This window comes from Trachinotus anak, unplaced genomic scaffold (assembly GCF_046630095.1).
Source record: "Trachinotus anak isolate AG129_WGS33_773 ecotype Australia unplaced genomic scaffold, CSIRO_AGI_Tana_v1 ptg000001l, whole genome shotgun sequence".
Taxonomy (NCBI): Eukaryota; Metazoa; Chordata; class Actinopteri; order Carangiformes; family Carangidae; genus Trachinotus; species Trachinotus anak.
The window spans coordinates 21,614,806-21,637,017 of record NW_027273852.1 but is presented as its reverse complement, the minus strand read 5'-3'; the positions used below and the strand labels follow the sequence as shown (position 1 = coordinate 21,637,017).

General features: G+C 42.5%; 1 protein-coding gene across 3 annotated transcripts; it reads right to left on the bottom strand.

Moving 5' to 3' along the window:
* Positions 1-967: 967 nt before the first annotated feature.
* LOC139624922 (uncharacterized) lies at positions 968-7,314 on the bottom strand. 3 transcript variants are annotated; one of them, XM_071484349.1, is made up of 7 exons: positions 6,315-7,314; positions 6,003-6,228; positions 5,647-5,787; positions 4,997-5,214; positions 4,546-4,890; positions 3,955-4,041; positions 968-2,177 (listed from the first exon to the last, which is right to left on the bottom strand). In XM_071484349.1, the coding sequence occupies exons 1-7, from the start codon at positions 6,495-6,497 to the stop codon at positions 2,025-2,027; spliced, it is 1,353 nt and encodes a 450-aa protein (XP_071340450.1). In that variant the 5' UTR covers positions 6,498-7,314; the 3' UTR covers positions 968-2,024. The 3 variants fall into 3 exon arrangements, with proteins under 3 accessions (XP_071340450.1, XP_071340460.1, XP_071340442.1); XM_071484359.1 differs by lacking the exon at positions 968-2,177 and having other exon boundaries at positions 3,342-4,041; positions 4,546-4,655; positions 4,737-4,890; XM_071484341.1 differs by lacking the exon at positions 968-2,177 and having other exon boundaries at positions 3,342-4,041.
* Positions 7,315-22,212: the final 14,898 nt, after the last annotated feature.

Sequence of the window (22,212 nt, the reverse complement as noted above, 5' to 3'; positions counted from 1 at the left end):
ACGAAATTCAAGCATTCCTATACATTCAGAGTACTCAGTTCTGCAAAATGGCCATATCTTACTCATACCTCAAAATCAGGAAGAGTCGCAGGACTCATGTAAGCCAGGTTTCTTCCTCCAGAAGCACAGGATTCCACTACCTGGTCTTTTTCATCACTAGAACCTTTCTCTTGAAGTGCTGAACCTAAGGAGAGCAAGTCAAATTCTACAAATGCAGTAATCTCACAATTGTGGTGAAATTCAGGCATTTCTATACATCAACAGAATAATCAGTTTAACACCGGAGCAAGTAATCTCACTCTCATTTAGGGACTTCCGAGTTCAACTCTTCACCTTAATCAAGTAGCTTCACAGCCTGCGTGAGCACAACATCACAAAAACCCCGTTTTTACTTAATAATTGAGGATGGCGTCAACTTCTTTGGGGTTCCAACTCCACAGACTCACGGAACACACAGCAACAGTCATTTGGTTTTCAAAAGGATCCCTCACCTTTTAATAAATTTGGATTCTCAGGTCACTGGTGTGTCCTTGGTCTGGAAGTAGTAGTATCCCTGGAAGTATGTTGCCATCCCGGTCAGGGCAACATTTGTCGAAGAAAACTCACTCAATCCAGTTCAGAGTTTGCTGCAGTGATGTGAGTTTAATGGTATTCCAGAATACGGTTAGCCTACTGACAGAGTGTGTCTGTTATTGTAGGCTGTATTAACAGGTACGTTTTTAGCCAAGTTGACTGGCCATGAGTATCAAACCTAGTAAACATAGGTCAATATATACTTACATAATATAAATTGTTAATAAGAATTAACAGAAGTCATGCAGAATAATGCAATGGTAATGTTCAACTGTATGTTGTTGAGAAGCAATTTTGCTTGATTGTGTATGTAACCCAGGTTACTAGGCCCTAATTAGTAGTCCAGTTCACCAGTTAATTGATTAGATCAATAAATTAATAAATTAATATTTTTTGTGACAAATAAATAAATAGGGTTCGATTTAAAATAATCTTACATAAAATGAATAAATAGGATTTATGATTACATTCATAAATATGTCAAATAGATTAAAAACATCAATATACATAAGTCATTTATCGGTTTAAAAAAAAAAGAGTATTTTGTTTAATTTCAAGTGTGGCGAATGTGCCTTTCTCAAAGTGTACAAGATTCAGGGGCATGAGGAGTTCATGTGATAGTAACATAGCTTAACCAATCAGACGCCATCAGGGTGTACGTGCAGTCGTGTTGTTTTTCCCTCTCTCTCTCTCTGACGGACCTTCGTCGAGGTGGCTGCATGCTAACCCTTCGCTGCAGATATTACTGTTTTTGTGTGAGAGAGCCACATATTCCAACGTCTGTGTGACTTTTATCATCGGCGCAGAGAGCGAAACTCTTTTTTTTTCGTGGGATTGAATAGCGGACCGTGTGTTTTGAGACGGAAGCAAAGGATAACGTGAGTTGTGTTTATTAGCATCCATGGCGCTAGCTCAAGCCATTAGCCACAGGTCCTTCGCTAAATTATATTTGTGAGGTTACACATCATTGAACTCCCGTGTCCCTGTCTCTTAAAAACGCGGAACCTGGACTTACGAGAGCCATGTATTCTGCCTTGTGCCCGGAGTGTGTGTGTGTATATATGCTTGAGCCTCTGGTGAGTCAACTTTATTGATAAAAGTCCGGTAAATGGAGTTGAAATGTGCATCTGTTCATGTTAATATAGATGAGCAGGCAGTAAATTCATGTGTGCTGTGTTTAAAAAAAAAAAAAAAGTTTTATATTACGGTGTTTTATCTGCATTACCCTCACTCCGTGTTTTTTTTCTGAGAGTGAGCGGCGGGAAAAAAAAAGAAAAGAGATGAACGGAGAGAAATGTTCAGCCATTTTGCATTTTGTCTCATGTTAACACTGAGAAATGTGTTCAGTTAGTTTAATGACAGTAAAGACTAGTTAAAATGAATATTAAGACAATGTACGTGTATAAATATGTGTTTATATGCATTTATTTACATTTAAAAGTATATTTTGTTTACATGTATATTACAGTAATCCTCTTTTGGCCCTTATAGGCTGGGTTGTTTTCTTTGTATGGATTCCTGGGTTGAGATCTGCATGAAGACTTCTTCTTCTGCTGGGATTCCTCCCATTCTGTAGAGGTAGAAGGGAGCCTCAGTGGATGTTGCTGTGGAATTTGTAGAGATACTAGAGTGGTTATGTCTGTGTATAGGCATGTTTTTTCAACATGTTAATGTAGCTGTGATATAAGCTGCAGACAAGGAGCAGGGTTTGAATGAGTAGTACAGAAAAGGTCTGATCTATAGTAGTTGCAAAGTACTCGTTTAAACCTTACAGATGATGAACTATTCTTCTGCAGGTGATAGACATGTAAGTGATTGTTTTGCATAGTGAGCTATCAGCTGTTAAGGTGGTGATTATAATAAGTATAGACAAGCAACTCGGAAGGTATCTAGGTTTCATTGAGTGCAAAGGTCATGTAAGTACGTGTTCTCATGTGTAAGTTCATTCGTACCTAGCATTGTATGTTGTGTTTGTATTTGAATGCAGTTGTTATGAAAAGGTACATTTTTAACATAAACCTGAAGTTGGAGCATGTCTGTCAGGTTTTCAACTGACACCTCTTAATAAGTGTTAAATATAGTGTGTAGTTTGCATGAACGGGTTATGGAATGTCAAGTGACTGTTTGAGAGGACTTGTAGTGTAGGAACCTCTGGAAGTCTTTAGATGCAGAGCAGTATGCCATGACTACACTGCAAAAAAGGGGGGGGGGGCTAAAAACAAGATAAAAACGCTAAATCTGAGGGAAAAGGTACTAAAAACAAGTGAAATTATCTGTTCATGCAGCAAGATAATTTCACTTGACAAGATTTCTTAAATTAAGATTGTTAAATCTAGAAATAAGCATGTCTACAGATGTATTTGGAAGGCTTAAAGTAAGCCAAAAATGCTGGTTTTAAGATCAGATTACTTAAAATTTAACTTTTACAGCCCTAAAAATAAGTGAAATATTCTAAATCTAAGCATAAAGTAAGTAGAAAATGCTGGTTTTAAAATCAGATTACTAAAAAAATTTACTTTTACAGCCCTAAAATAAGTTAAATTAAATATACTAAATATAAGCTTAAAGTAAGTACAAAATGCTGGTTTTAAGATCTGATTACTTAAAATTTAACTTTTATAGTCCTAAAATAAGTGAAATGTACTAAATGTAAGTATAACGTAAGTAGAAAATGCTGGTTTTAAGATGAGATAACCTAAAAAGTAACTTTCTACAGCCTCAAAATAAGTGAAATATGATAAATATAAGCAATTACATATTTTATATATATCTTAACACTCAACATCAGCAGTTACTCAGGGTTGCTATGATTTCTTACAATAAATCAATCTTTACAACAAAGCCATTTGAATATATTTTTTCCACAATCCACAAAAGAGAGAAAAACAAATCTCTCCTCTAACCTCTCAGTTATGTATCAGCATTTGTCAATGAACGTATCCTGAAATACAGACCTCGATGAGCTAAAACTTGGACTCAAGATCTGCTGGGACCTCTGTGAGTAATTTAAGCAAATAACCAAGTGACACTGTAATAAAGTTGTGGAATACACAAAACTATTGTAAGGCAGAGCTAACAAGAACTACTGTCATAACAAAATACTGCTTGACACTCAGCTACTTCTCAACTGTCTTGACAAAGTACTGTTTGGCAATGCTACTAATCAATGAACGATTTCCAATCAGCCATTGCTTTCTTGTATGCACTAGTGGCATCTTGATCGTGGATGGTGTCACCAATTACCTCTGTTTGAATAACAGAGAGGAGCGTTGCAACACATTTAGGGTACGTTAAATGCAAAGTGTAGTAGTATGCCATTAACACCAACATCCCTTCTGAGAAATTTTCCTGTGGGAGGGTGGTCATAGGTACGTTACCCACAGCCACAATGGTGGTTGATCCATCAAACAGCAGAACTGGGGAGGAGAGAGGATGCTTTTCCAGGTACAGGGTAGGGTCTTCGCCTGACTGGAGCGGAAAAAAAGAAAAATGTGTAGAGAGTGAGAAGACAAAAATGTATTGAAAGTGTATTATCATTTTTAGATTAAATGATCAGGTTGCAACCTGACTTGAGCAATTAAATTCACATTTAAAAACTCATACTGACTTATCAGACTGGAAGAAATAAACATGAATTACTTAACAGTGGGGCAGGGGGGATGTGTGTTCAAACAAACAAAACAAAAAACATTTCTTTGACTGATCAAGGTGTGGGAATTAAGGATAGATTAAAATCTGATGCAGGGTGGTGTATTTTTAATGTTTCTGGAATGAATGAATGAATGAATTAAAGGTTTTGAAACATGTTTTGGTATTCTGTGAACACCATTTGAGGGACAATAGAGGCACTTCTGGTTTCGCCTTTTTGCACAAATTAGTGATTGTGAACAAGCACAACAATGTCAGAAAATAATGGCACTTCAAAGAGGACAGTAAGGAATCAATCAATGTTCAACACAAACATTTTTTTACCTTCAGGGTATGAAGAAGTGCCTCACAGCTATTCCCAAGCCTCTTTGGTGGTGAAGTTGATGAGGGGAAAAGGGATGGGAGTGCATTGAAGAGGGCGAGAGTGAAATCCACTAAAGAATAGAAAGATGAACAGAATAGTTTGAATGTGGTATAAATATCAATACATACATGCATATGGAAAATCAACTTACCACTACAGACATCCAAGGGGAAAGGGGGTTTCAGGACTTTCTTCCACACCCCGTAGAACTGCACCCTGGCACAGAAGTCTGCCCATCTTCCTTTCACTTCCTCAATGTATCTGCTGTTGGTGCCACCTACTATGCGCCGTAGCTCATCCATTGCCTAAGACAGCATTGTGCACAGTTATTCAACCACTGACAATGCACTGAAATTCAGAACACAGATGGATACACAGTAATTTAAGTTTAGGCAGTAAAAATAAACATACATTTCGAACATCTTTGAAACATGGATATGCCCCAAAGATTTTTGCAGGTCGGTCTTCTTCCCTCGTAACATCTGCATCAATGAAAGCCCGTCTGGCTTCAAACTCAAGGTCCAAAATTTGAGCAACATCGTTTTGATTGGGTTTTGCATTGGGCTTATTGTACATGTTGCTCAAGGTTCTGTAGTGCCTAGCCTGCATCTTCAGACTGTCCTGGCCCACTGAAATGACAAAAAACAGAGCTGAGACATTTCAATGCTAACACTTTAACAACAACAACACAGGGGAAATAAAGTGTGGTTAAAATACAATGCACTGTTTTTTGGGAAACTTACAGTAGCAGGAAAAAAATGTTAAGAAGTTAATTTTTAAATGCGTGAGGAAAAACAGAGGAAAAGAAATAAAATAAGTATACATGAATGTTAGAAATGTTTACTTGTTAAGTAATTGTTGACCCAAATCAAATCAATTAACTTAATTGAAATAAGGGCAATGCAATACAGTAATTTGATATTGTTTACATCAATATAAACAATGTGAGTTGATTGATTTGTCTGAAAAAAGTGTGCTCATCAAATAATAATTTCTGATTTGCCACTCTGAAAGCCAATATCATGGATAACAGACTGCGAAGTATGCTGAGGTAGGCTTACCAACAACATCCTTTGCAGGTGTGGTTGGTGAAGCGATCACAGTCCTGGATGAGGAGCCTGAGGCTGATTCAGGTGGCAGCACTGAGGTTTTGGTGCCGCTCTTTGGCTTCCTTGGCACAGAGGGGGGTAGTAGTGGGGGTGCTTTTTTGAGAAATAATGAAAAAAATCTCAATACAATTATAAGCATGATGACAAGCAAAGACAGGCATATATAAACACAGTGCAGCCATGCCTAGCCATGAACTCTGGTTCAACAAGTGTGGACAACTATATCATTTATCATTACATGATTAAACATTTTTAGACAAAAGTTGTATGAGTGCACCGTTTCATTTTTTTGCCCACAATTTGCACACCTGCACTGGAGTTGTCCTCGCTGGTGTCCTCATTGCTCTCAAGAAGTAAGGTATTATCACTCGAGCTGCTCATGTCCGTCCTTGTGTCTGTATCTGTCTCCATGTCTTGGTTGTCCGCGCTGAAGAGAGCCGTCTTCACCGCTCCTCTTTGTGGTATGGAGCCTTGCCTCTTTCTTGGGGATCTCATATTTTGTAATCGCTTGTACATCTTGGTGTAGATGGTCAGCTGTGGTGAAAGAATGTTAGATATGTTGTTTGTCTTGTTGCTGACCTCCAGTTTTGGTTTAGAAAAATAAAAATAATATTACTTACATATGGCATGTTTGTATCAGCATCACGTAACATAGAGTAATAGTCGACAATCTTCTGTGACATGGCTCTCATTTCCAATTTGGAGGGGTATCTTACTTCTTTCCCCATGGCACTAGCACACAGGATTGCAACCATGCTGGTGACTGTGTTCCTTACAAGTCTGCAACATAGCTCCTTTGACATCTTGTTCTTTTCCTTTCCATTGCGGAGCAATGAAAATTACTGACTACGCACCATCTCTAACTCTGAATCTGTGTAGACCACATACTCTGGAGGGTCTGGCATTATCATTGTTTTCTCAGCAGATATGGGGGTGGAGGCTTGAGGTTGGCATGGTGGCATGGCACTAGTTGAGAGCATAATCCCGCTTTCACGACAAGTGCTGGCATCTTGGTACGTGGTATTTTCACACTATGTAGGATGGAAACAAAATACATTAGGACCATAATATGGTACAATTCAGACTTTAATAATTATTACTTATTTCAATTTGCGTTTACATTTTGATTGATGAACTCCCAGAGTTTTTTTCTTTTCAGAAAATTTCCGGGGCCAGGAAAAAGATCTTTCAGGTCATCCCGGCTAAGGCCTTTCAAAGCCTCCTCATCAACACTGGCAGCTGTAATTTATATGACAAATACCTATCTTTAGATGAAGCAATGCCAAGCTAGTGAAGCTACAGTAACAAACAACATAAAGAGGTGCCATTTATCTGTCCCTCTGAGCTACGGAGGGACAGATAAATCTTATCTAGTTGTCTGTGCTATAAAGCCTCCTATTTGTACAATTACTGTAAAGTCAGTAAAAATAATTATAAAACTATCTCACAAAGATGCCTGTTCCAAATAAAAGTGAGGGTAAAAATGTCAAAGTCTGGACATTAAACGTTAAGCTACTTCTATGACATTAAGTTCAGTGTTTGTAATATATTAAATTAACTAATTTAATTTATTCATTTAAATTATTAATCAGCACATTTGATCCGTGACTAGGCTAATACTCAACAAATCAGAAAATGAATTGCAAAATTACTAACCGTATTTTTTTCAGATATCAGTTATTATTATTATTTCTATAATCTCAAAACAAGCAGCATTACATGCTACATCTACCTAGCCGAATCACATCTCTTGGTCCTTTAATTAGAAGTATGTGTATGCGATTCGAAGCTAAGCATAGTTATTTTAAGCAGGGGGCTTCCAAGTTAAATTTCAAAAATGTATGTAAATTGCTTGCAAACCATAATCAGTTCCTCGAATGTTGTCAAAATGAAATAGACACTGAGCATCCAATTTTTGCTAGTGAAAGAGAATCGGGGCCTGTCTCAGCTGTCAAAAATATTGATTATGTTAAGAGAAAAGTCAAAGATTTCTTAGGCATAGAGGTCATGCAATCTGTTGTCTCGGTGAAATGGTACATCCTCAATGGCAATAAGTACATTAGTGGGAAGTCTTTGATTATTGTAGATGTAGTGTTCGGACTGATAAAAGATATCTTTGTGATAGATTCCTCTTTTGTTGCTTTTGAGTACCAGCGTTATGAAACACTGAATCTGAGTCCAGAGTTGCTGGCATATGAGGTGGCAGTTCCCAATGTTGCCTAGGCTACAGAATTTGTAAAAGAACTAATTGACTGCATTTCCTATTTTCCAGTTAGTTTTAAAGACAATACGTTTGTGCCAATAAAATATAATCTTTGTGACATTATTGCCCATAAACATTAATATGGAGGAGGAACAAGTATGTATGGGTCTGTTGTGTATTGTGTATTATGTATTGGGTGACCGAGTTTGCTTGTTTCCTGTTTTGTGTTCCCTGTGCCAGTTTGTCATCAAATGCTTGAAATCAGAGCAATAAACTCTGTTTCTAGATGCTTTCTGTGTGACTCTTGAATCAAGCAACTTGAGTTTGTTACTGAATTTTAAAACAAGTTATTTTCCTCATTTTAAGATTTCCTGCCCATTTGAGACAAAAAAGATAAGGTTGTGCTTGATATAAGATTATAGTGTAAAGTTAAACACTTAAAATAAGAAATTAAGTCTTAAAACAAGAGAAATAATCTAACACTTCTAATTCTAAGTTTTTTTGTCTTGGTAAGAACCAAATAATTTGCAGTGTATCCATATCAGCATCAACTTCCCCTGCTCTCACAGACATGCGAGTACTACAGTGTGTTCAGGCAGTTCAGCATCATTATGACATGTTTGTCAGGGCTGAAAGTGACCATGTGACAGTGAAGTTGCAACAGAGGCAGAGGAGGACAGTTCTACCAGGCCTGAAAATGTCGTAAGGGGATCTTTTCATCAGGGTAATAATCACTTTAAGTACAGAGGTGTTCAGTGTATGGCGATATGTTTGGTCAACCTAGCTAAACATATAATTCACAGCGTGACTTCATGGGAGACAGAAGATCTGGACAGAGTTGTTGTATTAGGTGATGAGTTGTATACTGTTCTGAAAGACAACAACTTGATCAGTGGCAGGTCTGACCTGTTGTGTGTTCCTGATTTACCAAAATAGTTGGTGATTGATGAACATAACATGTTGTTTGAATATGGTTACGTTGTTAGTGGTGATGTGAAAATGGAAAAAGGTGAACTTCTTGACAGTGGTATCTACACGAGTCTAGAAATTGGATTGGAAACAATTTCAACAAGTACAACACATGTCTTTTGACACTGTGCAGCAATGAGTGCAATAATGTACCATTGTGAAAAGTATGCAGTGGTGGATTCTCATGCTTGCAGTGTAAGTAGTATGGTTGATGCAAATGGAAGAACCATTGTTGTTTACTTCTCTTCTGTTAGGTGTGTACAATCTCATTTTGGGTTTGGCTGCAGGGATTAATGAGAGCAGTGCGCCATTTGCAATTACAGGTGTTAGTGTAAGTATTGGACTAGAGAAACGCGAGTCTTTAGGAGCTGTTGACTCTTCAGTAACAAAGGACTTGGTGGAGACTAGTTTGTGTTCTTCACAGTATGTAGCAAATGTTCATAATGTGAGAGGTTCAGAGGCTGTCAGACCAGCAGAGTTTGGTCAAGACCTGTAGCAGTGACCTGTGCTCACCTTCAACTGAACAAGTACCAAAAAGTAGTAATTGGAAATGTGGCAAGGCTAAAAGAAAGTCCAAATAATAAATATTAAAAGATATAGTAATTTTTTAAAAACCGACAACGCCACCTAGGTTCAAGAGCCTAGGACTCTAAAAAACGCAGGTTCTTAATTTAAAATCAGGGTTGAGCAGAGTTAAAAACCAGGAGTCCAACTGACAGTGTACACAATTTATTGTTAAAAAATAAATAACCCCAGCCCAAAGTCTCGCCCAAGGATCCCACAGTCTCTGGATCTTCTCACTTTCCAACCAGCTGAAGCGACAGGCAGAGGGTGGAACAGGCCTCAGTCACTCCAGATCACATGCACAGGAGACAGAGAAAAAACACCCGGGATCAGTTGTCAGATAAAATAAGCTAAAACCAGAGGAGAGTCTTGTTTAAAATCCTTAGTCCGTTAAAAAGAGATAGAAAGGGTACTTAGCTGAAAGAGGGGTGCGTCGCGACAACAGCCCTCTACAAGCCCACGGTGCTTCCCCTCGACTCTGACCAGTGATGGAAGTCACCCTCCTCTCCACCTGCAGTCCATACTCTGTTCCCTCGGGTCCCACGATCCGGCGCTCGATCAGCCCTTTTCCCGGCTGGAGTCGTCCCGCCGAACCAACACGGCGACTGCATTTCAGGTGGCTATCTCGCAGCGGTGGCGTCCCCTGCCTGCTGCTTGCTTGGGTCCTTTGTCCTTTTGTGTTTTTTTCTTTTTTTTTTTTTTTTTTTCTCTCTCTCTCTCTCTCTCTCTCTCTCTCTCTCCTTTATGGCGACTTCCCATATAAAAGTGTTGCAAAATGCAGTCACCACCACCTGTGGCTCATCGCTAATTAAGTCCGCTGCTGGTGAGTCTGTGTGCAGTTCAGGGTCAGTCGGAAAACCAAACACTACATGCAACTCAATATAAATCCAAACTAATAAATCTCTGCAAAACAATCACACAAAACAGCACAACATGCAATATAACAAAATTTGATAATCAAAACATGCACAGTAAAACTGACCTCGTCACATAAAACAAAGTGTAAGATTTCCACGAAAACTTAGACATCAAAGAAAAGCAAAAGGTATGATTTTTCTGAGGTGAATACAGATGTGGAATTTGTTAATGAAGTAGTAAAGAGAAAGCTGATGTTCAGTCCATTTGTGAACGTGTTTCACAAGCTTTGTGTAAACATTTGAATAGAGTTTGAGAAACAAAGTGTGCCAGCGTCTACGAGTGTTGGTTTGTTAGGAGTTCACTGCAGAAATGTGAGCATAGTGGCTGATGGGAACTGTTTTTTCTGAGCCATCCCTCAAGCTGTCAGTGGCATGCAAAAGGCCGCGTTCAGACTGCAGGCAAATCTGATTCAAATCAGATTCCTACTCAAATCCGATTTTTAGGGCTGACTGTCCACACTGTTTTTAGCAAGTGTCCAAATCGGATATGGCTCTGTTCAGACTGTGCCACATTATTGACTGATCTGACAGGTTGCTGTAGTAATGGAGCGTCTGATATATGTCATATAATTGCGACAGCAACAACAACAACAACCATGATGGAGGCAGGTCACCTCAGTATATTGGCCTTATCACTGTCCAGTTAGAGGTGCAGAACATCTCAGACTCACCAGACCAGGGGTGCCCAATACGTCAAAATGTAGATCGCACGGCATTAAAAGAAGTAGATTCTACTTCTTTTAATGCCGTGCGATCTACATTTTTTCCTCAACTTCATTGGGAGTTCCGTGCGATCTACCTGCACTCCTCTTGCGATCGACCAGTAGATCGCGATCGACGTATTGGGCACCCCTGCACTAGACATTTGCAATGCCGCAGGAGGCTGGTAGGATTATACACAACAATGCTTCGTGCTGCACTCACTGCCGGAGTTTCTGTGCAGCGACGAATGTGGTGCCACCTGAAGAGCCGGGTCTGGCGTTGCGTAGAGTGACATCACGGACAGTCAAAACTGATCTGAGTGTTTGGAGCTGTTCAGACCGAGACGCATCTGTCCAAATGCGATCTGAAACTACCTCCCGAAGGTGGTTTCGATCTGGTTTCCAAAAATCGGATTTCATGTGATTTGTGACTGTTCAGACTTCAAAAGAGCCATCCAGTTCCAATCTGGATGGGCTAAAAATCGGATTTTGGCTGGCAGTCTGAACGCAGCCAAAGTATCACAGGAAAATAAGACTTACAGTTGTTGAGTTCAGAAAAAATGCTGGTAGATATAAGAACATTTTGAGGAATGAGTATTCTTCAATGGAGGAGTATCTTCAAAAATGCAAACTGTTAGTAGTTGGGCTACAGATGTAGAAATATAGGCAGCAGAGGATTTCTTAGGAGTACATGTATTTACATTTTAAAATGGTTGTTGGTTGTAATATAGTTGCAACAGTAAGCTTTTGTCAAGACACAGCATTAATTTAGGAAATAATTATGAGACAGTGGTTTGTGTGCAAGAGTCTGAACAGCAGAGTTGTTACGGGTATTGCAAAGTTACTTCTTCTTACAAAAGATATGTGATAGCACAGCGTACAGTTGAAAGTATTGGCATGTGTTTGGACAACTGGAGAGAAGAAAGACGAATGTTGTCTAGCTGTAGCAATGCCAGATTCTGACAGTGAAGTTGTGGATGATTGTGATGTTGAAGTTGTAAGGGAAGATAGCCAAATTAGTTTTCAGTTTACGTCATCCACTGATATAGCACAAGCATTGTGCAGGAAATGCAAGGTAGACTTTGAGAAAGTGGATACTCAAGTGACCACTATATATGGCCCTGTAGGTGGTGTTTGTGAGACAGCTAAAGTTGAACAGGATAATATAACGTCAATAATGTTAAGGTCTTTCTTCATTCTGACCATTCATGTGTTGATTGACCTTTTCTTTGCAAAGAAAATAAAAACCTTGTCGGCTGGAAGAAGTCTCTATTTCATTCTTCACCAACAGCAGAGAATTTTCACCACAATTTTGGTGTCAGTAGTGGGATCCCTCGAGTGATCGTCTGGGATGGAACACGGACAGTGACAGGCCATCCTTGAAAAGAAGCTTTCCAGCATCCAACCTCAAATTTTCTTCTGAGAAGGGAGGACTGACCGCTGACGCCCCGGATCATTACTGCTGGGATTGCACGCACACAATTCAGCAAAATTTATCTGGTGAGCATTGAAATATTGACATTTTAATTATTTGTCCTTTAAATTTGGGGATTTTAATTTTGCGTAACATTTCCATTTCTCATCTTATCCACAATCGTGTCTGAGTCAGGGACTCAGGGGTTCAAAGTATAAAACTGAGTGCTTTCTATTGCTTGTAGCGTAAATGAAGCAGTCCTTACAGAGATGTCTGTATTGTAATTGTCGTGCACAACCTCCATATCTGGAATGGAGGGTAAAGGCTCCGTTGAGGCAGGATCTCCAGAGGGTCCGATTGTGGATGTTATGAGAAGGAAATATGGGGATAAAAGTTTAAAATATTTAAACATCTGGACAGCTGAGTTTGGATTCCCAATAGGGGGATCCCTCAGATTAAAAAACATTAATATTAGAAGAAAAACTGAAGGGAAAAGAACAAGAAGGGATAAGGAAAGAGTTTCTGTAAAAAAAAAAAAAAAAAAAAAAAAAAGAAATTATGGAAGATCAAAAAGAATGTTTACAAATGTGGAAGGGGGGAGCAGAGGCACGAAACAGGAAAACAATGCAGACACAACTACCCTTTTCATGCGAAAAAAGTTGAAACCAATGAAAAACAATTTACACACACAAAGAACACCAGACTCACAGATCCCTTCTTTGTTTCCACAGTGGGCAGCTGTGAAGCTGGTGTTGGGATCTCAAGCCATGGGTTCTGAGAAGAACAATGGAGATGCCTACATGTCCCTCAAAAGCCTGACTCTCAGGCCATGCATCCTGAAAGGAACAAAGGAGAGGCGAGGCCTGCATGCCCTCCCAAAGCCTGAGCCTCAAACCATGCCTCATGGAAAGAACAAAGGAGAGGACTACATTTCCCTCCAGGCTACAGAGCCAAAGCCACCCCCACAATTCACACCTATGCGTGAATCAGAGTTTGAAGGGAAACTCAGCACTGGCATTGGCCAAGGCCAGGCATTCCCAGCAGGGATCCCCGGTGACGTCACTCAGGTAATAAAAACGGCACTACGACCCTCCTCCTGCACTTCCCGCGCACCAATTACAGTAGAGAGCTACTCCAGCTCTCTCCGCGACTCGGCTGCTGAAAGGGAGCAATCTGCAACATTTGACCTTTTTCCACCACTTCTTAAAGCCCAGATCACAGTCTTCAACTCGCAGGCTGAGCGCACAGACTGCTGTTGTTTTTCATTTCTTTTCGGATCCGACGTAGATCGCTGTGCAATCAGCTGATTTCACGTCCTGTGAGGACGAGCGCCAACTTTGGTAAGGACAAAACAAGGTTCACCGTCCCTCATCTGTGATCTTCCCGCTGCTGCTGAGGAACTCATCACTGTCATCGCCAGGAGAGCGAGACACGACCCGCCGAGCTCCCAGCCAAGGACCGAGCTGTGGAGAACCAGAGCGGACTTTCTTTTCTAACTCCGAAGGACCGGAGCAACTCACAGTAAGAGGCTGATGTCTGGGCAGAGACACAATTAGTGTAGCGTGTTTGATTTATTGACTTATAAGTGCGTCCTATGCTGTTTGTGTTTGTTTTGTGATTAATATTATTCGCTGTGCTTATGGTTTACTGTGTTTTATTGTTTGATGAACATTAGCAGCTAGTATCGGCACATTCTGTGTTGTCCTGCTAAACTAGGACTTGCTATTGTTCTTCTGTTATCTTGGCTGTCCGGAGCGAAACTGCAGCATCTGGACACTTTGGTGTCGCTGCGCAGCCTCGCTACCATGAGCGAGCCAGTGAACTCCTTCTATAACCGGTTAAAGGACCAGTGTCAGGCCTGACGAGTGTTAACTCACTGCCCTGTTACTGTGTGGTGAAGAGAGAGTTTACTGGACCTCTCGGCGACTCACAGAACCCTGCTGCTCTGGTTCTGCATCTTTCTCTGTCCTCTCTTCACCTTTAGTCTCCCTCTTTTCTCCCAATCACGCACCTCACGTCACTCACGTGACTTCGTCACCATCATCTCTCTCTCTCTTTCTCTCTCACTCTCACACTCACACACACAGACACACACATTACATATGTGTTTTTCCTGTAATTATCCAGTTAGTAACCAATGTTTGTTTAGTTATAGTTGAATTATAATCAGTTTAATATTAAGTAATGTTATTTTGAGTTTAGTTATTACTCTTATTAATAAATCCTGTTATAATTTAACTCGTTGTTGTCTGTGATTATTGTAATTATATTTGTGATAACAGCTGGATTCACAACAGTCAGTGCTCGAATTTACCCTTCAACCAACCTTCTGAGACTGTATTTTGAGCCATCAATTTGGTCATTGGTCCCTGGTGACAGGGTGGTGCCCCGAGGTTACTACCTGTAGTAAACATCTATATATGTATTGGTGATTATCACTGATAATCATTAATATTATAATAACCAGATTGCCCCTACCTGTGCCCCAACACTGGATCCAGACCTCGACAGCAACCCAGCGATTCATCCTTCAGCTCCACCACCATACAACTCTTCAACACCCAGTGAAAGAAGAGAAACAGACTCCATCATGCCACAACAAAAAACAAGTTCAGTAGCAGCTCATCCTGATGTCTGTTCCACCACAAAATTCTACAACCATTCCCTCTTCTGGAATTGCACATAGACTGCGTCATCCCAATCAAAATGCAGTCTTCAACATGCCCATGGTTGAAGTATCTGGACCAGAAGGTGCAATGTTGGTTTTCCGTCCATGGACTTCTGAGATCACAGCAGCCTCACAACATCAGGTAAAATATTTGCTGAGCAATTCTTCACATTTTGCCAGAAATTTAAACCAACCATGAATGAACCAAAAAGACTTCTGATTACCAAGATGAAACCAACAGACTGGCAGAAAATAGCTGGTAAATTCCCAGGTGTTGACATCGGTTGCAAACACATCAACTGGGAAGATGAGTCTAACGCCCAATATAGAGATGCTGTCCATCACCTCTGTAATGCGTTCACTCAAGCTTTTCCTGTTAAAGTTAACATGGAGAAAATCACCACCTGCAGACAAAAGGATGGTGAAAACCCTGACGAATATCTCATTCAACACCTACAGTGGCATTCAACTACCTGATGATTTAAGCAACGCTCCAGATGTGTGGGAAATTCATCTTTGTAATTATTTCCTAAGTGGACTGAAACCAAACATTGCCTGAGCCATACACGCCCATGACCAAGTGACAACACAGAAAGAGCTTAACATGGCAGCAATGACCATGTATAACACAGTCCGGGTACATGGACAACCAGGTCATGGACATAAAGGGAGAAGACGTGGTCGAGACAGGAACTGGGAAAGAAGAGCTAGTAGGTTTCCCAATGATGCCTGTTACCGCTGTGGCCAATTTGGACATTGGAAACATGAGTGTCCCACATCAACATCATCAACTCCAGCAAACACATCAGACTGAGGATGGTCGGAGAGGGGCGGACTCTTGCTGACAAGCTTAACCAACCTGTGAGGTCGGTGGAAGGTACTGCACCACATTCACACACACACATACTGAGCAAATTAATACACATTGCTACAAACTGTGTTTCAACACAGACACTAGCTATAGTGAAAAAGTTACACAATCTATTGAGAGCTCAGACAAAAATATGCAACTGCTCTAACACATGTTCAGAACACATCTGATCATTTCAAGAAGTTTCCACAACATACATTGACAAAATGTTGTATTCTAAGTTGACTCAGGAGCTACACATTCTGTGATAAAAGCTTTAGAACTGACTACAAAACCAAAGCTGAGCGGAAATTATGTGTACTCTGTTGGTTCATCAAGTCAAACAATTAGAGAACATTACTGCCCCACTCAAATGTGCGGATGGGCCAAATACAAGCTTCAAACATGCATTCTTGCTCACTGAAGTCTGTCCCATTAACCTGATGGGCAGAGACTTGATGTGCAAATTAGGCCTGTGTCTGATCTCAACCCCAGAAGGTGTCAAAGTTCACAGACTATCTGATCTGGAACCAAATTTCTCAGTCCTTACACCACACCCCCAAACCTGCTATATGCATATCAATGGATATTGCAACAATTAAGTCTCTTCTGAGCTTGTTACAGAAGCTAGGAAAACAGTTTTAACAGCTGCAACAGATTTCATGACACCAGAGGACCTGTATTGCACCTCTCATGTGTCACCAGAACCTGATGAGCCATATGAGGAAGGTCGGTTGAGAGAGATATTTGATAAGCTCACGTTAACACACATATATATTGGACACAACACAGATGTGCTATATCAGTTTCTCACACCAGATCAATTTGACATGTACACCATGGACCATTCGGTCCTACACATCAGATAACTGGGAAGATTTGGGTCCATTTATGAAATCATGTCAGCGTGCAGCCAATTGGCAAGAAACATCTGGTCGATCTATTTTGTTTTCACCATCACTGCAGTGCTGCTCTAAGCGTTTAACATCTGTTGTGCACACTCAAAGAACAATCCAGCTGGTACCTAAGAGCACTTCTAAATCTTTTTGTTTTTTGTCCTAAGCTGCAGCTATTACAACCCTACAGGAAGTCCCTAAGACACTGTGGGCTGTTGGTAAATATGACGTTGGCCTCATTAAAGACTGTAAACCTGATGTCGTCACTCCAAAAGCAGACTTCAGACCTTGCAAGGCTCAATATCCACTCTAACAAGAAGGCCTCAATGGCATAACACCAGTCTTTGAGTCTCTTCAAGCAGCAGGAGTAATTGTTCCCAATGATGACTCTCCAGTGTGCACACTTTTGTTCCCTGTTAAGAAAATCAGATAAAGATCAACCAACAGAATGGCGTTTTGTTCAGGATCTGCAAGCAGTGAATGCAGCAGTCCAACCCAGAGCCCCAAAAGTTCCAAATCCTTACACCATCTTGTCTCAGGTAGCTTATTTTTCTTCAAAACTGGATCCCGTGGCTGCAGGACTCCCAAGATGTCTCAGAGCTGTGGCTGCTGCTGAAAAAGCAGTTATGGCCTCCAGAGACATTGCGGGCTACTCTGATGTAACTCTCCTGGTTCCACATGCTGTGTCCATGATTTTACTTGAGCAGAAAACTTCTCACCTCTCCACAGCACGATGGCTAAAGATACAACACAATGCTTTTAGAATTGCCTAACATCACTGTCAAAAGATACAATGTTTTATACCCTGCCACTCTTTCCCACACCACCCTCTCACTATTCTGCACAAGCGGCAGAACTGATAGCATTGCTAGAGGCATGCAAACTGGCAAGCAACAAGACTATTTACACTGACTCTAGATATACATTTGGTGTCGTACATGATTTTGGCACTCTGGAAACACAGACAATTCTTAAAATCTGACGGAAAACCCATTCTCCATGACAAAGTCTTCGAGATGCCATTTTGCTACCAAACTCAATTGCCGTTTGTAAATGCCTTGCTCATACTAACAACTCAGATTCTGTCTCTAAGAAATGCAAGAGCTGATGATGCTGCACAAAGAGCTGCATTCCAACCCACTATCCCTGATGCTTTGTTTGTTTCAACTCCTGTCTCTATTACCAGCTCTCTTACAGCAAAACAGTCCTTTGCCACACCACAAGAAAAGACATTGTGGAGACGCACAGAAAGAAGCAGTGTGGTGGGGACCCGATAGCTAACCTTGCCTGCCCAAACAGTTCTTCCCTCACTTTGCAAAATTGACACACGGGTTGGACCATGTGTCAAAAGGAGGGATGTTGGACGCTATAACTCAACATTGGTTCACCAAAGGGTTTTCAGTTCATGCACAGAGGTTTTGTCAATCGTGTATGGTTTGTGCAACACAATGCAGCAGGTGAAATCTGCCCTTCCGCCACCAGCTTCCACATCACTCCATGATTTCCAGCCTGGCGACTGGGTGATGATAAAGGACCTAACGAGGAAGTACTGGCACTCCAAACGCTGGCAAGATCCATTCCAGGTGCATCTGACAACGCATACTGCTGTGAAGACTGCTGAGAGAGCAACGTGGATTCACGCCAGACACTGCAGGAGGGTCCCTGAGCCAACAGAGGAACTCAGCAGTCAACCTGAACGACGTGAGGATGGACAACACCAGAACGGATAACGCAAGGACAGATGAGTGCAAGAGAGGACGAAGCGAGGAATAATTGTGAATTCAACAGACACCAACTAGACAAGCAGGACTAACAACGCAAACCTTTTCCCACCAGACTACACCGTGCACCTCCTGATCCTGATCCTATCATCTTCAGCGATGCTGATAGAGGCCAACACCTACAAACTTGCCAAGACTGTTACTCTGACAGAAGCACAAAGTGCAACATTCACCTGTACTGTTTATCCTGAAATTTGGCGATCAGGTCAAATTCACGCATGCTTTGCCAATTATGACAAGTACCTATGCAGAGACCCCTGTGGCCCACACGATTGGCACTTGATCGTCGCCTCTACTGACAAAACTTTTGCTCCAAACAAAGATCCCTGCTTCATAATAACAAATATTCCAAATTCCACCAATTCCACCATTTCACCATCTCTGGTGTCAGATCCACTGATGCAGGCATATATATTGGTGTGGAATTGAATATCCAAGTTCCGATATGCATAAACTGTCACACCTTGGTGAGGTCAAATTGGGTTTTTGTCCTGTCTCCATGTCTTGTCTTGTCATTTCCTGTTTTATTTTGAAAAGTAACTCTCCTCTCGTTTCAGGTCACTTGCCCTTCCTCGTGTGTCTCGGTCTGATTGCCTGCTGTGTGTTTCCACCTGTCCCTTGTTACCCTGTATATATGAGTCTGCGTCTCCCTTTGTTTTGTGCCAGTGTGTTCGTCTTCGTCCATGTCTGGGTGCGTTCACTCCAGCCTTACCACAGTCTTGTCACAGTCTTGTATCCAGTCGCATTTGGTTTTTGTTCCGGTTCCTCCAAGAAGAGTGATTTTCAGTTATAAGTTTCATACCTTAGTTTAGTTCCATTGCTAACGTTTTCATAGCCTACTTCTGATACTCGGTCTTGGATGTTTCTTATCTGATTCTTGCAATAAAGACTTTAATTGAACAACTCGAAATCCTGTATCTGCGTCCTGTGTCCTAGCCAGGGTGTGACAGTACACACTGGCCACGTATGGACGCAGCAGGCTCCGAGCAGCTAACTGCGGCTCTTCGGGCACAGATAGCTCGCCTCGCCCGTCAGGTTGAGCAGATGGCTGCACTGGGCCAGGGAGTCAGTGGCCTCGCCCATAACCATGAGGACTTCAAGGCTGTCGTTTCTGCCCAGATACGGCGGCTCACTGAGCGGATGGAGCAGTTCTTCAGTCGCCCTGAAAAGACGGAGACTGTATCCGCCGCGCCTGAACCCCCGCCTGCCCCCACCATTGCCTACGCCGGAGCTGGAGCCCGGCTGGCAGCTCCTGAGCGATTCTCAGGAGACCTAGGAGAATATAAGTCATTTCTTATTGACTGTGAAATGCATTTTGAATTCTCCCCTCACGCACTTCCCACAGACTGAGCCAGGATTGCCTTCATGATTTCCCACCTGGTGGGAAGGGCGTGGGCCACGGCGGAGTGGGCGAGAGGATCCCCGCTCTGCAGCTCTCTCCAGGACATCAAGGTGGCCCTCCGTAAGACCTTTGACCTGGTCTCTACAGAACGAGAAAAGGCAAGGGAGCTGAGTGGGTTGAGGCAAGGGCAAGAATCCGTTTGTGACTACGCCATACGCTTCCAGACCTTGGCTGCGGAGAGTGGGTGGAACGCCATGGCACTCTACGACATCTTCCTGAAGGGGCTGGCTGCCTCCGTTCAAGAGCGTCTGCTGCCTCTAGATCTGCCGCCGGACCTGGACTCCCTTATCGCCCTCGCTGTCCGAACGGATAACCGCCTTCGGGAATTCAAGGCGCTCCAGGGAGGGCGCCAGCAGTTGCCAGACCGCCCACAGCACATCCCCGCTGTTCCCTGGTTTGATCCCTGCCGATCATCGTCAGATCAGCGCCACCTGTCTCCTCCTGTTGGAGATGAGGAGCCTATGCAGCTGGGCAGGGCCCAGCTCACTCAGGCGGAACGACAACGCCGCCTCAAGGAGGGGTGGTGCTTCTACTGCGGGGAGCCCGGACACCTTGTAGCCACCTGCCCGGTCAAGGCAGCTCAGGTGACGGGCCAATCCACAGTTTCAGGTTCTGCTCCATGTAGTTTGACCTCCGTCAAGGTAACACAAAACACCACAGTCCTTGAATTGGATGTTTTAATTGACTCTGGGGCTGATGAAAGTCTAATGGACTGGGAGTTAGCGAAAAGGTTGGGGTTGAAGACCGAGGCTCTTTCACAACCCATTAAGACTAGTGCCTTGAATGGTACCGCACTGTTCACTATTACAGACGTCACAGAGCCCGTAACCCTTACCTTAGACAACCACTCTGAACTGATTAATTTTTACCTGCTTCACTCACCTGCACGCACACTGATACTGGGACATCCGTGGCTCATCAGCCACAACCCCCACATTAACTGGCCTACGGGCAAAATCCTGGGGTGGGGGGAAGACTGTGAGGGGAAGTGCCTGAGGGACAAGACTCATGGACAGGCTACCACGGTAATAAACACTGTTTCTGTTCCTCCTGTCATAGAATCCCAGTACCCGGATCTGACCTCCGAACCCGCCTGCTACCACCACCTCAAGGAGGTTTTTAACAAAGTCAAGGCCATGTCACTTCCACCGCATCGACCATATGACTGCGCCATCGAGCTCATCCCCGGCTCCACCATTCCCAAGGGGCGCCTGTACTCAGTGTCAGGGCCCGAACGTCAAGTCATGAAGGACTACATTGAGTCGTCACTGAAGGCGGGGCTCATCCGCCCATCCTCATCACCTGCAGGAGCCGGATTCTTTTTCGTGAGCAAAAAAGACGGGTCCTTAAGACCACATATTGATTACAGTCCCCTCAATGACATTACTATAAAGAATCGCTATCCACTCCCTTTAATGTCGTCTGTGTTTGATCAGCTTCAGCAGGCCACAGTATTCACTAAGCTTGATTTACCCAACGCTTACCACCTCGTTTGAATTAGGGAGGGGGACGAATGGAAGACTGGGTTTAATACTCCCAGCGGTCACTATGAATATCTGGTCATGCCCTTTGGTCTCACAAATGCCCCTGCCGTTTTCCAGGCCATGATCAATGATGTGCTTAGAGACTCTTGACCAGTTTGTCTACGTCTATTTAGATGACATTACTCACCGGACCTAGACACTCACAGACACCATGTTAACCAAGTCCTTAAGCGTCTTCTCGACAACCACCTGTATGTCAAAGCTGAGAAGAGTGAGTTATGCCGACACCATCTCCTTCCTGGGCTTCATTGTAGCCCCTGGAAGGGTGCAGATGGATCCAGCTAAAGTTAGCGCTGTGGCCGAGTGGCCAACGCCTGATAGCCGCAAGAAGGTTCAGCAGTTCCTGGGGTTTGCTAACTTCTACAGGCGGTTTATCAGAGGCTTTAGCGCAATAGCTGCTCCTCTCCACACTCTGACCTCTCCCCAGGTTCGATTCAACTGGAACCCAGAGGCGGAGGAGGCGTTCCAGACCCTCAAGCGCCGCTTCACCTCTGCGCCCATCCTCACTTTGCCAGATCCACAGCGTCAATTCGTGGTGGAGGTTGACGCATCTAATGAGGGGATCGGGGTGGTCCTATCTCAGCGGTCAGAGGTGGATGGCAAGATGCA